General features: G+C 39.9%; 1 protein-coding gene across 2 annotated transcripts; it reads left to right on the forward strand.

Moving 5' to 3' along the window:
- Nucleotides 1-10,918: 10,918 nt before the first annotated feature.
- Nucleotides 10,919-12,440, forward strand: pirt (phosphoinositide interacting regulator of transient receptor potential channels). 2 transcript variants are annotated; one of them, XM_076883603.1, is made up of 2 exons: nucleotides 10,919-11,376; nucleotides 11,644-12,440. In XM_076883603.1, the coding sequence occupies exon 2, from the start codon at nucleotides 11,658-11,660 to the stop codon at nucleotides 12,063-12,065; it is 408 nt and encodes a 135-aa protein (XP_076739718.1). In that variant the 5' UTR covers nucleotides 10,919-11,376; nucleotides 11,644-11,657; the 3' UTR covers nucleotides 12,066-12,440. The 2 variants fall into 2 exon arrangements, with proteins under 2 accessions (XP_076739718.1, XP_076739717.1); XM_076883602.1 differs by having other exon boundaries at nucleotides 10,919-11,153.
- Nucleotides 12,441-12,772: the final 332 nt, after the last annotated feature.

The following is a 12,772-nucleotide window of genomic DNA, read 5'->3' on the forward strand; positions in this document are numbered from 1 at the left end:
CATGATTGGACAGGGTATTCACTTATTGCAAATATCGATTTTTGATTTACAACACTTCATGCAGATCTGCTCTATTCTGGCATGAATAGCCTTAATTATGAGTTTGAGAGTGAGAGAGAAATTGAAAGAAATTGCACTTTTTTTTTCTTTCTTTCTTTTTTTTTCTCAAAAATGTGTCCACCTGCTCACTGAATGTGCCGTTGAAGGAATGACAGTATTTTCTTTCTAATATAGAACGTACCAAAATAATGAAAACCACTAAATAACAATCAATAGCCTCTCTGGAACAACAGTCAACCTAAATTTATCCTCTCCAATGACAAAGGGTCTTGCAAAAATCTTACGGGTATAATTACTGGCCCCTTTTAGGACCTTCCAGCATCTCCACCTTGAACTGAAACAGCTGTGAACCCAGAGACCACACGCAGTCAGATCAGCAGGCGCATGGCATGCTTTGTTCTTTCTCCAATTATCAGACTGAGAAAACAAATCTGTCAGAAATGATACGTGGCTGAGCTATTGATCTGTTTATACAGTCCACATCTTTTTCACTTTCCCACAGAATCTATTAGCACTGCTTGCTTTTCTCCATCTCATGCCACAGCAGGGGAGAACAGTGCAAGCCATTTACGTCATGAAGGTCCAAGGACCACTGGAGGCCAGATACCTATTCTCTAGCATGCAGGAATCAAATGTGTTATGGGCTCTATTTTCATTTCAGCTGTATGAATAAACTAGATGGCCATGACCATTAGGCTGCTCCTAAAGAAATGACACACAGAGTGAAGGTTGCATCACACCCTGATGGTGAACTCTAGTAAATAAAATGTTCCCCTATGTAATAGATGTTCACAGTTTCAAGGTGTATAGCAAACCTGTTAGTATGTGTTCCCTTTATTCTCTAGAATTTCTTAGTCGTTAAAGGTAACCTATTATGCTTATTTCCAGCTCCAAATGTGTACTATTAGGCTTTGCTTGATTCACAGCTCAAAACGCTGGGCTTCAGTGCTTTCCGAGCTGTTTTAGCCCCGTTCACTTTAAGCCAACTTTCGTCTGACTGACTCCCCTCATGAACAAAGGATGTGAACAGCAGGTGGGTGGTTGCATCTGTGCTTGCAGCCAAAGCTGTACACTCCCCTGAAGCATGAATCATGCTTCTTTTTTTTCAATAAATACCATCAAAGTGACTCAAATGAAAAGTAGGGGTATGCTTGAAAAATCTCTGATTGTCCAACGTGCATTCTTGTGCAAGATAATGAACCCCAAGTTACACCCAAAGTGTGTGTGTGTGTCTGTTATATCTTTGTGGGGACCAAATGTTTGAAGTTTACTATACTTATGGGAACCAAAATCCTGGTCCCCATAAGTTTGAAGGCATTTTTGAGACTTAAAATGTGGTTTTGGTGTCAGGGTCACAATTGGGTTATAGTTAGGTATAAGGATGATGTCTCTTAGTTCTCTTTCATTAAAGCTTTAGTGCACGGTCCTAGGGGCCGACTGGATCATCCAAACTATCCCTTAAGTCTCCTGTTCAGCTGTTCTGCTCCTCTCCTCCCTCCCTCCCTCGTAGGTCATCTTTGGGGTTCCACTGTAGTCACTCCCATCTGACTAATTGGTCCACATGATAAGTTATTGTGAAGCTCTTAAAGTTTTGGGCTATCAGAAAGAGTGGTCTATGAAAAAAAAAAAATTCAAAATATATTCTATTATAACCCAAAAGGTAGACCGATCCCCCTACACCTCTGTGGAGAGGATTTAGCCTCCACAGAACAGTGTTTTGTGCTCTTGAATCAATTGTGAGATCATCCACTTGTTGTTAGTATTTACAACAATCCACACAATTTCATGTTAGTTGTGATTCACACTGCTTTCACACTTCTATAATACACATGCACCAGTGCAGGGAGATCTGTCTTACCTGTTTGGTACAATTATTTTGATATATTTTATAATATTATTCTAATATTCTTACTACAAAATGAATTATAAAAAAGAATACAAAAATAATAGAGCCTTGTTTAATTTTTTTGTGCAATTTAAGTGCAGTTTGTTGGCTTAGCAATACATCGCTGTTCTTCCTCAACTCTCGGCTGCCACTTTCTCTCATCCTAACACCGCCGATCCTTGACATACGGTGTGAAAAACTCTTCCAAGGTCTCTATTCCGTCTTTCCCTCCTCTTTCCTATCCACACCTCTTCATAAAAAAAGAAAAAACAGGGTTTCTTCCAAAAGCACTGTGTGAATGTGGGTTGTACTGTAGAGTGCTCTGAGAAATCAATAAGAGTGGAAAAGATAAGTAAAGGTATAAATGCAACCTGTTTGTAAAATACTTTATGGGTTCAGTCTATAAGTTAGCGTTTTATTAATGCCTGGCTGCATGTTGGGCTCCCTGAGTGCTACTGCGACAGTCAAACCACAAAGACAAACCTCACAAACCTTTAACTTCTTCAACAATCATATTAAACCCAAAACAATCTGAGAAACAGTTACGCACTTCTGAATTAATCAAAATGGACAATAAAGTTTTCATAAGCATTTCTTATTTTACTCGCTTCTATCAAATGTGAACAGTCTTGTTTATTCCTCCCATCTGGACCTCAAATGATGTGTTCGTGTGAAGAGGAAGGTGGACTGGTGCAGGCACAAACCAACCTGACATTTTATTCTAATATGTTTCAAGCAACAAACTCTGAGGCTGAAAAATGAAGCCAACGCCGAAGTATTAAACATCGCAGTTCTTCTAATGGCCACCTGGAGCTTGCTACAAAAGCGAGTAAATTCCCCCACACTCCCATGTTGAAATACCCAAATTTGGAACAGAAATAATCATGTTTGCAGACAGGTAGAATAAATTGTTTGGTTTTGATGTATCAACAGTTTTTCGGTGGGTGAATTTTCTACCAAAGCATCTAAGCTGGCTTGAAGTAAACATCGATAATTGCGCCCGTGGTGGAGGTAAACCTAACTAATTTGAGTCACTGACCTAGATCCCTTGACTGTTTGTGCTGTTGGTGCCTTTTGAAACCTTTCATTGACTGTCTGACAAAGAAATACAGTTTACTATTCAGATAATCCCAGTTTTGCTGCACAGAATTCGAGGCTCATGTTTGTATGTTACTTTCACAAAGCTACTAAGAAGTGCTATCTGTGCGTTGCATCCATACACGTTGATGGATGCAGCATGCTAATGAAGCTAATTAGTATTAGCACTCCAAGTACAGCAGCAGTCAATACTACAATGTTGAGGCTGCTGCAAATGGATAGCATCATGGCAGCAACATGCAGCTGGTTTAAGTCCCTGGCTGATGCTCGATAACAGATGCTGAAGCAGTATTTTTTTTTCTTGATTACCTGCAAATAAGTAATATATGCATATATAAGTAGCAGTGGATAGCAGCATGTACTGACAATTTGTTGGTTTGGGAAAGAGTGGAATCCTTTACAAAGTAAATGCTTACATTTCCTCTTAATTCATTTATCATTACAGAGCACTGATATGTAGCATGGTGTTAGTGGCTGCTGTTTACCTTTCAGAAAAACAATGAATATCACATTTCCTCATGCATTTGCAAAGGTGAAAGAGCCTTTATGCTACAGTTGCTTGTATGCCTCAACCTCTGGGATTACTCTACAAAAAGCTGTAAATATGCAAAGCAGATTAATTAGTTTTCCAAGGTGACCTGTGCAAAGAAAAGGGCTCCATGTGTCAATAAATCAGTGATGTAGTACCTAAAATGTAATTTGTCTGCAGAGGAATGAATATCTGCACAGTTTTATTGATATTTGCTCTGGAGTTAACGAGGCTCTGTGCGTGGCTTCATTGGCCAAAAAGTATTTCTGTTTAATCCACAGCCTTAAAAAACCGCAAGGGTTGGAGTTGTTAGAGCATCTTAGTTCTGGTGGCTTTAACCGGGGGGCGTGCGCGCTGCACCTCAAAGTCCACAGTTCATTTGAATCCCATCCTAAAGCTCCTGCCAAACCAACAAACTCAGCGTGCTGACTCAAGACGAAGCTTATTAGCTCTAATCCCTGGCAATGCTCTCTGTTTGTATTATCAAACAGGATTAGACTGATACCTGTATGTTGGTTTACCAATATACTGGCTCAACTTTTAACTTTTCAACACTACTAAGTCACATAATCTGCCTGTGATATGAGAAGTCTCTCTTTGACCGCACGTCTTGGAAACCTGGAATTATATTTTGAAATTGCACGTAATTTTATTTTACATTTCAGTGTTATTTAAAAAAAAACACAACAACAGTGGATCTAAAGGAAAAGCTGACATAAAGAGTCTCAACACCTCCAAGCAGGGAGACCAGGCATCACGCTTTATGTGGGACTGCACAGCGTTTGCATCCCTTGTTGATTGGACCACATACTGAGACAACGTTCCAGTTTAATTGGCTCTAGTTTTGAAACTGAACACTGCAAATCTAAGTCTGTCTTTTATCCAATGGCTAAGAAGAAAGCAGAGAAGGCTCTCGTCACGGGTCAAGTGTAGGTTAACCCATCTCGTCTTTTACTGCCTACACTGTACCCAATGGAAATCTTTACAAGGTCACCAGCTATGCAGACTACAGCGAAATATGATGAAAAATATCTCAAAGAAAACAAAGTATTTATTTAGTATTTATTTATTTATTGTCATTGTCAAGAACAATGAAATTGCGTTTGGGGCTTCCATACAACCCAAAAAAAAGAAGAAAATAATAAATACCCCTTGAAGTAATCCACAAGAACCAGGAAACTGCTCCGAACTGAGCAAAGCAGTTATTTTTCACACAGTGAGGGAATATGAAGTGACGTGACAGGACACGTGGGTCCCACGAAATACATGTGGCTGGAGAATAGATGGTCCAGTCTTGGGACGCGTCTTTGCTGAGCCCCACAGATTAGTGACAGTTGAAACATAACAGTTCAGTTCAGGTTTAACTTGGACAATGTTGTTGTTGTTGTTGTTGTTGTTGTTGTTGTTGGTTGTTTGTTTGTTTGTTTTTCAGAAGGGTTTTTCATGCATTCATTAGAAAATGCTGCCAAAAGCCTGGAAAAAAAGCGTTTGATCATATTTTAGGGATAAAACAGTTGTTAAATAAGCTTCTAATTACAAGAAAAAAGCCCAAATTCAAACCTTAAGTTCATTGGATGTACATGTTTATTACAGAATTGGGGAATTCACCCTTTAGGGGATTCATACAACTTGTGATTTTAACTACAGGTTTGGCATTGTCCCATTCTTACCTCAGATCGTGTTTTATCGTTCACCTTAAACTCCATCGCTCTACGTTCTGCTTGGTCTTTTGGTGGCTGTTTCTCTTCATCTTATGTGTTCTTGGCGTATCCTTGACCTGCATCGGCGCCTCAGCACAGTCAACTGCAGCTCATGTCACCTTCGTAAGACCGGGCCACAGATTCTGAGCCAGTTAACCTTAGTAATGTTAGACCAATCGAGAGGATCATGAAGATTTGTGGTCTTAACATCAACTTCAGTGGGACTGCCATAGCATTAGTAGTAGTATTATTGTGAGTACTACATTTTCAAAAATCAGTTAAATTATGTGCAATAATACAGTGAAATTCAAGCCCAGCAAGTAATCAACTGTTAGAGATTAATCCTGATGTCTCAGAGGAAATATTTTTACTCTATCCAGCTGTAGTGTTTTGACATAAAGTACATTTAAGCTACGTCCACATGTACCCGGGTATTTTTGAAAATTTTTATTTTTTTCTGTGCGTTTGCACCTTTTCTCTACATGTAAACGGCGTTGTCGGTCACTGAAAACGGAGATTTTTAAAAACGCCTGCCAGGGTGGATATTTTCGAAAACTCAGTTTTTGCGTTTACGTGTGGACGAACTAAAAGGAGAAAACGCCGCGTCAAAGGTGTGCGCCTTTTTTGACGTCACACTGTGCGCCACGTTATTGTTTCGGTGAAATGACAAAATACTGTTACTGTTACTTGTACTCTCTGCAGTGTTTAAATGCTTACATATACACACACAGTTACTGTCCCTCCACACATACGACTCGGTTCTGCTTCTATGCCCCATCTTTGTTTACCATTTTCCATGAGGCTTCTAGACTTCTGATTGGCCAACATTTCTACATGGTTAGGAATATATCGCCACCTGTTGCTTTGGCATGTTCCTAGCAGCGTTTTCCTTCATTTTTGCGTTTACGTGTAGACGGGATTATTTTTGGAAAATCTCAGTTTTCAAAAATACCCGTGTACGTGTGGACGTAGCCTTAAAATCACTCATGTGCATTGTTGTTGGGCTTCTTACAGGACTTGAGGTTTGGTTGCCTTGCAGGCCACCAGTGTTGGTCAAGTTACTTGAAAAAAGTAGTTAGTTACTAATTACTGATTACTTCTCCAAGAAAGCAATCCTGTTACTTTACTGATTACTTATTTTCAAAAGTAGTTAGTTACTTTATTATTTAGTTGCTTTTCAAAAACATGATACACAATCTGAATACGTAATAAAACAATAGACTTCTAGTTTTTCTGTATAATCCATCATATAAAATGTAATCAAATGCAAAAGTCTCTTTTTTTAAAACTTGTTTTATTGGTTTTAATCTTTTAACTTTATGCGCATTGCATCAGCAAAAATTAAATTAAATGCAACAGTCTGTAACCGGAATAAATGTGTTTAACATTTAAACCTATTTCTGACATATTCCAGTATATAAAATAAAATAATGTTATGTGTTTACACTCTTTCAAATAGATGCAAGTGAAACACAGCAGAAAATAAATAAAATCAAAGATTCAGCAGCTCTGAGTCCTGTCGCGCTTAAATCTATTGTCACCTGTTCAGCAGGAGTGGGGCAGGTGGAGGTTTGCCCACAGCGGTCATGTCAGTGGGAGGATCCGGGGGTTTCCCTGTGAATGTCACATTCCCGTGGCAGCGCGCTCGGTGCTCAGATTTGAAGTTTTTTTTTTTTGCTGTAGAAAGACGTTTTCTTCCAACGCAGAGTGAACAGCGGACACTAAGTTTGATTCTGTAAAAAGTGACAAAAACATTAAAGTAATTTAAGTATGTCTGAGCTTTAAACGCTACATGGTCGTACTCTCTCCATCACTCCATATTATTCATTGTTGATCTGCACACGTCTGTCGCTGCCACGGACGCCGCGTGCTTGTACATCATCGCCATGAGACGCTCTCACAAACAAAATCACAGTCCAATAACGCAGTAACGCAGCGTGCTTACAGGAAAGTAACAGTAATCTAATTACTTTTTTTGCAATAGTAATCCCTTACTGTAATTGTTACTTTTTTCTAGTAACAAGTAACACATTCGTTTTAATGCGTTACTGTCCATCTCTGGTGGCCACAAGAAGACCTTTATTGTGCCTTAAGATTTTTGATTCTGTGGAACTTTATGGGATGGGTGTATCTTTTGGGATATTCCCTAATTTGGAGTTTTGATGAAGTCGGTGGAGAGTGTCGCCTACTGTATTTGTCCAGTCTGAGTATGAAGGCCATATCCCGAAAGAATCCACTCCCATCAGGACCGAAATATTTCACCAACAGATAAAGGTCATCTTTGTACTGATTTACAATTACCCTTCCTTTAACTGACCCAAACCAAGCATTTCTTTAAATGTATCTGCCAATCGTATATTCCTAAAGGTCTAATGTGTATTGGAATTTGTCCAGATCACTTAATGAATCATAATAAATCATTTCAAAGATGCTATAAATGCGGTGAGTCACCCTGTCTTACACAATCTTGCACAGCTACTCTTATTTAAATCAATTCCTTCACTCCGTCATACAACAGTCATTGCTTTTCTGTCACATAATATCATTTCAGCGTGAAATATCAACAATGGGGGGAAAAAACGGATGTATTTGCACAAAACCAGGATTTAGAAAGTTTATTTCTATAGTGTTTCTCACAGGGATGAAATCGATTCACAGTAAAACGCAGCGAAAACATGTTAAAATAGAATAAAATCATAATAGAAACAGTGATATAAATATATATAATAATCTCCGCAGAAGTCCTGCTTAAACAGGAAAGTTTTCAACTACTTTTTGAAGGACTCCACAGAGTCAGCTAAACGTAGATGAAGTGGCGTATGTTCCAGAGTTTTGGTGCCGCAGACTGAAAGGCTGTCAGCCCTGGTCTTTAATCTTGTACGAGGAAGAGCTAATAAATTTAAAACCTGCGAATGAAGACTGCAAGCAGCAGAGAGTTTATACAGCAGTTGAGATAAATAATCTGTCTGTGAAGGGCTCTGTAGGTAATTTAATTATTTAATCTATTATTATTATTTTTTACTTTCATCAGAATCAGAATCAGAATACTTTATTGATCCCTGGGGGAAATTATTTTTTGTTACAGTGCTCCATTTTAAACCAACATTAAGACAAGACAGACAATACGCTAACTAAGAATAGTACAATATATACATATATATATATACATACATACATACATACATACATACATACATACATACATACATACATACATACATACATACATAAGTCACTTATAAATAAATATTTGGAAAAGAAACATGTGTAGCTGTAGCAGCAAACAGTGTGTTAAGTGGATGCGTTGTACAGGGAGATGGCCACAGGCAGGAATGATTTCCTGTGTCGTTCAGTGGTGCTTTTCGGTAATCTCAGTCTCTCACTGAACGAGCTCCTGTGACTGACCAACATGTCATGGAGTGGGTGGTTCATTTAAAGGGAACTGCAGATGTAAAGAGCATAAACCAGGAGTAATGTAATGTTACGTACTGGAACATGGTGGATCTGCTGTGGAGGCCCAGTAGAGAAAGAATTTCAGTTTTTATTGTGAGCACCGGCGTTACTTTGTACAATGAGCTGACCCACGCTGCTTCACTTCTAAAGTTCATGGCTCAGCACACCAACATACCATTCCTGGCTTTGGATTGAAGGAGAAGGAGAAAAAAAATTCATAAATATTAAAGCTTGATTAAAATTTAGGACCTCTGACTCCTGCTGCTGTCTAACAAATGATTAACCCTAAAACACTGACTCAGTTGAGATGACTCAGTTGCACAAAGCAGATTGTATTATCAGCTTCTTATTCCTCTCTTTCTGTCAGCAAAAACTCACAGCTCCGAATGAGTAATGAGGATACAGTTTCTGTGTGTAACTGTGCGCCACCTTCTTCCTTTGGGCACGAGCATGTGGATCCTATGAAGCTGAAGGGAACAGAACCGCAGCTCCTCTTAATGTTTGTTCCACCCAGGAATAGCCAACATTAACCTGAGTGTCACACAGACGGGTGAGACAGGCTTCCTCATGCCGCCGGCAACTCAAGCACATGAAATCACAGAAAACAACCAATGATCAAGAAAAATTAACTTGATTAACATTATTATGTATCAAACTACCCATCAGATTTATTTATCTATAAACTGAAGGTCCCAGGAACGCTACTCTGGATCGTTACAGTTAGCCTGTAGCAACACGATGCTAGAAAAGCAAGCAAAACGATTGGTGTCCAGGACAGCTATTTAGCTCAGACATTTCTCAAACGTAGGGATCAGACGTCCACACTAAAACTTTATTCTGCAGTGCTTAGTATCAAACGCATTACAAGACCAGCTCTAAATCATTTGTATGTTTCTGTGTTCATCTCCCAATGCTAGCTCATTACAGCAAGAAGGAAAAGAGCCACCACGTCGTGGTTATGATCAGTTTACAGGTTAATTAGTGTCAGCATGTTGAATTCTCAGGGTGGCAGACCACTAAGTTAGGAACTGTGAAACAGACAACAATATTATACTGTAGCATATTAGTGCAGTCATCCAAACACATCAGGGCTGCACATCCTTGTAGCTTTATCAGGTAATCTTTTGACCCTTTTACATCCTCCAACCTTTTGGCTCGTGCACAAAACTTTGTGTTCAAAAAGACGTTCAAATGAGACACGGTTCTTTAACTTTTGTCTAAAATGATATATTAACTCAATCTCACATCACATCTAGTCTGCAGGCCTGCAGGTGGAAATGCCCTCAGATGACTGATCAAATGAATGAGATAAAGCCCATCTAAATGGGCCGTTTAAGAGAATTAGGCACGTCATGATCACAAGCACTACATGGAACGGGCAATTAATTCCTCATATGTCAGTGCAAAGTAAAAGAACAAACTAAGTTAATTAGTAAAACATTGAATTAGCTGATCAATTAACAGCTCGTACTGTTTAAAATTTCACTAAAAGTTAATGACACAGCAAGCCCGAAGTCCAATTCTAAGCCACATGGCAGCGCTGCCCTCTGCTGGATCATGCTGCTCATTGCAAGTATAGACAAGCTTCATGTATCAGCGCCACATGATGGTGCATTTTAAAGAGAGGACAGCAGTAATCTAATGAAACCAGGGAGTAGGTGCAGCCTTTGCTAAGTAGAAACAGCCCCGAAGAGCCGTCTTCATAGCTGAGGAGCTCTCCATCGAGCGTAATTGTGTTAATGTGTGAGCTCGTGTTCAGATCAATGGCCACATAGTGGCACTTGTCTTTCCAAAAGAGCGCACGAAGCGAAGCAGACACAAATGTAATATCAGGCCGGTTTAATGGAAGCAGCAGCATCAGATTGCAGCGACACCCCTCTGACGCTGTGGTCCCCTACACACCCGAGGTGCGAAATCTCAGAAGCTCAATAAGAAGACGACAAAGGAAAATCCCAAATTTGACCAAATTTCTAAACGATTTCCTTTACTTTCACAGGGTTAATTTTACTACACAGATCTCATGACCAGTGAACAACTTGCAGATAATTGCTCCAGGGTACTTAGAGATCAATACTGTACCAACATAACCGTCCGTATTGGAAAGCTTGCTGCATCAATCTGCCTATAACAGAGAGCCATTTCCTGCCCCTACTCTTCTTTGTATGGAAAGAGTTCAGGCTAGTAAGGCAGATATTTTCCTCTCATTGTCCTGTCCTGGAAAATTTGAGGCTTTTTTTTTCTGAAAAAACAAAAAAAAGGCTGTACTGGAGCTGTTTATTGAAGTTTTTGTGAAATCGTTTTAGAGCCCAATGGAGCCGTGAGTCTGAGTGGTTTGGGGGGAGTCTATGGATATCCTCTGGGGAAAGAAAGCCAAGCACCTCGCTCTGCATGTAATATCAGGACAAACCGCCTGCGATGGTAGAAGATGGTAAGGGGATGGTGGTCACAGGGTTCTCTTGAGTAGGTGGAGATAATGTAGGAGGGTGGGTAGATGTTTGCTAAATCTGTATGGCTGTATTTTACTGGGTTCTCTGATCAGACGGTGGGCAGAGATTTTGTCGGCTTCTCCTTCAGGATTTGTGATTTTTCAATGTAACTTATTGTCAGTTCTTCAAAAATACAGACTAAGAGACTTGATCCAGAATTCGAAGGTAGGTGTTTGTTGACTTGTTTGCTCCTTTCCTGGGTGTGGACTCGTTTCCAGTGGGCAAAGAAGCTGTTTGTATTTTCTTTAGAATTTCTGATTGCAGCATAAACGTCCTCATTGTACTTTTGTGGATTTGTTGTGACACACAGAGTGTTTTGCTTATTGCAGTATCTTGTAAATGTTCTACAATATCCTTAGTAATGTTCGTGTATAGGAAAAAGACACATCCTCCCTTCCAGATTGATTTTTATTCCACATTGCTTCCATACAGTCAGCCAGGAAGTCATGCCAGGGAGCCCAGAGAACATCCCCCTGGGGGAGTGCACGCTGTCCCAGTCCAGGGACCAGCTCACGCCCCCGAGCCGCACGGAGAGCACCGTGTTCAGCCTGTCCCGCACCGAGTCAGTTTGGACTACGGAGAATTCCCCCAAGAAGTCTGAAGTCTTTTGGTTCCCCATCCACCTCATGTCTACCGGGGGCAGCTTCCTGGCATGTGGCATCATCATCAGTGGCCTTTACTTCGCTGGCCACTGCCGGAAAGTCACCAACATCCTGGGACCAGCCCTGCTGTCCATTGGATTGATGGTTTTTGTGGTGGGCGTGGTCCTGATTCCTATTACCAAAGAGAACAGGAAGCGGTCGAAAATGAAGAAGCCCCTGAGTTATTACAGGCCTCCGGTGTTTAACCTGTGAGGGCTGTGATGTTTTTCAGCACAACTATGTTTGGATGTAATTTCAGGAGAAACGTGGAGAACACTCTGAACTGAGGTTAATATTTTCAGCTCTGTGGAAAATGATTAATAGAAGACTGTTTGACAACAATTATGTTTATCTCTCTGGATTGACGACACTATTGAAGTTTCTAGTGTGCATGATGTAATTTCATTAATAACAGCGGCTGTTGAAAATAGGATGAGAGCGCATGGACAGGAATGCGCTGCAGAAAATGCAATTATTTACACCTGCACAAACAATTTAGCAAGAAGATACAAGGCAGTAAAGTGTCCTTATGAATATTTGCAAAGAATAAAATAAAAATTATGCAAAGACTGACCGTGTCAGTCGAAGTCACGACATCTTCTTATTGTCACTTTGTGTTTTACTGTGTCCAGCTGCGTGTGGCTGTGAGTGTTTGTTGAAAGAACCACAAGGAAGGATGCTTTGAATCTAAATGTATTCATCCTTGAATTATGTAAATAGTGATGATTTGACTGGTGTGACCTGAAAGCACATTTACATACGATTTCAATATTAGGTAGCAGCCAATTTAAAGTAACCCCTTCACAGCCAGATTCCACTGTAATGTGCATTAAATATTAATTCCTTCTATCCACTGAAAATGCACTCTTTGGGCTAGCAGTGCAGATCATATTTAAAGTAACGATAATCAATATTTGTAT

The sequence above is a fragment of the Maylandia zebra genome, linkage group LG4, assembly GCF_041146795.1.
Source record: "Maylandia zebra isolate NMK-2024a linkage group LG4, Mzebra_GT3a, whole genome shotgun sequence".
Lineage (NCBI taxonomy): Eukaryota > Metazoa > Chordata > Actinopteri > Cichliformes > Cichlidae > Maylandia > Maylandia zebra.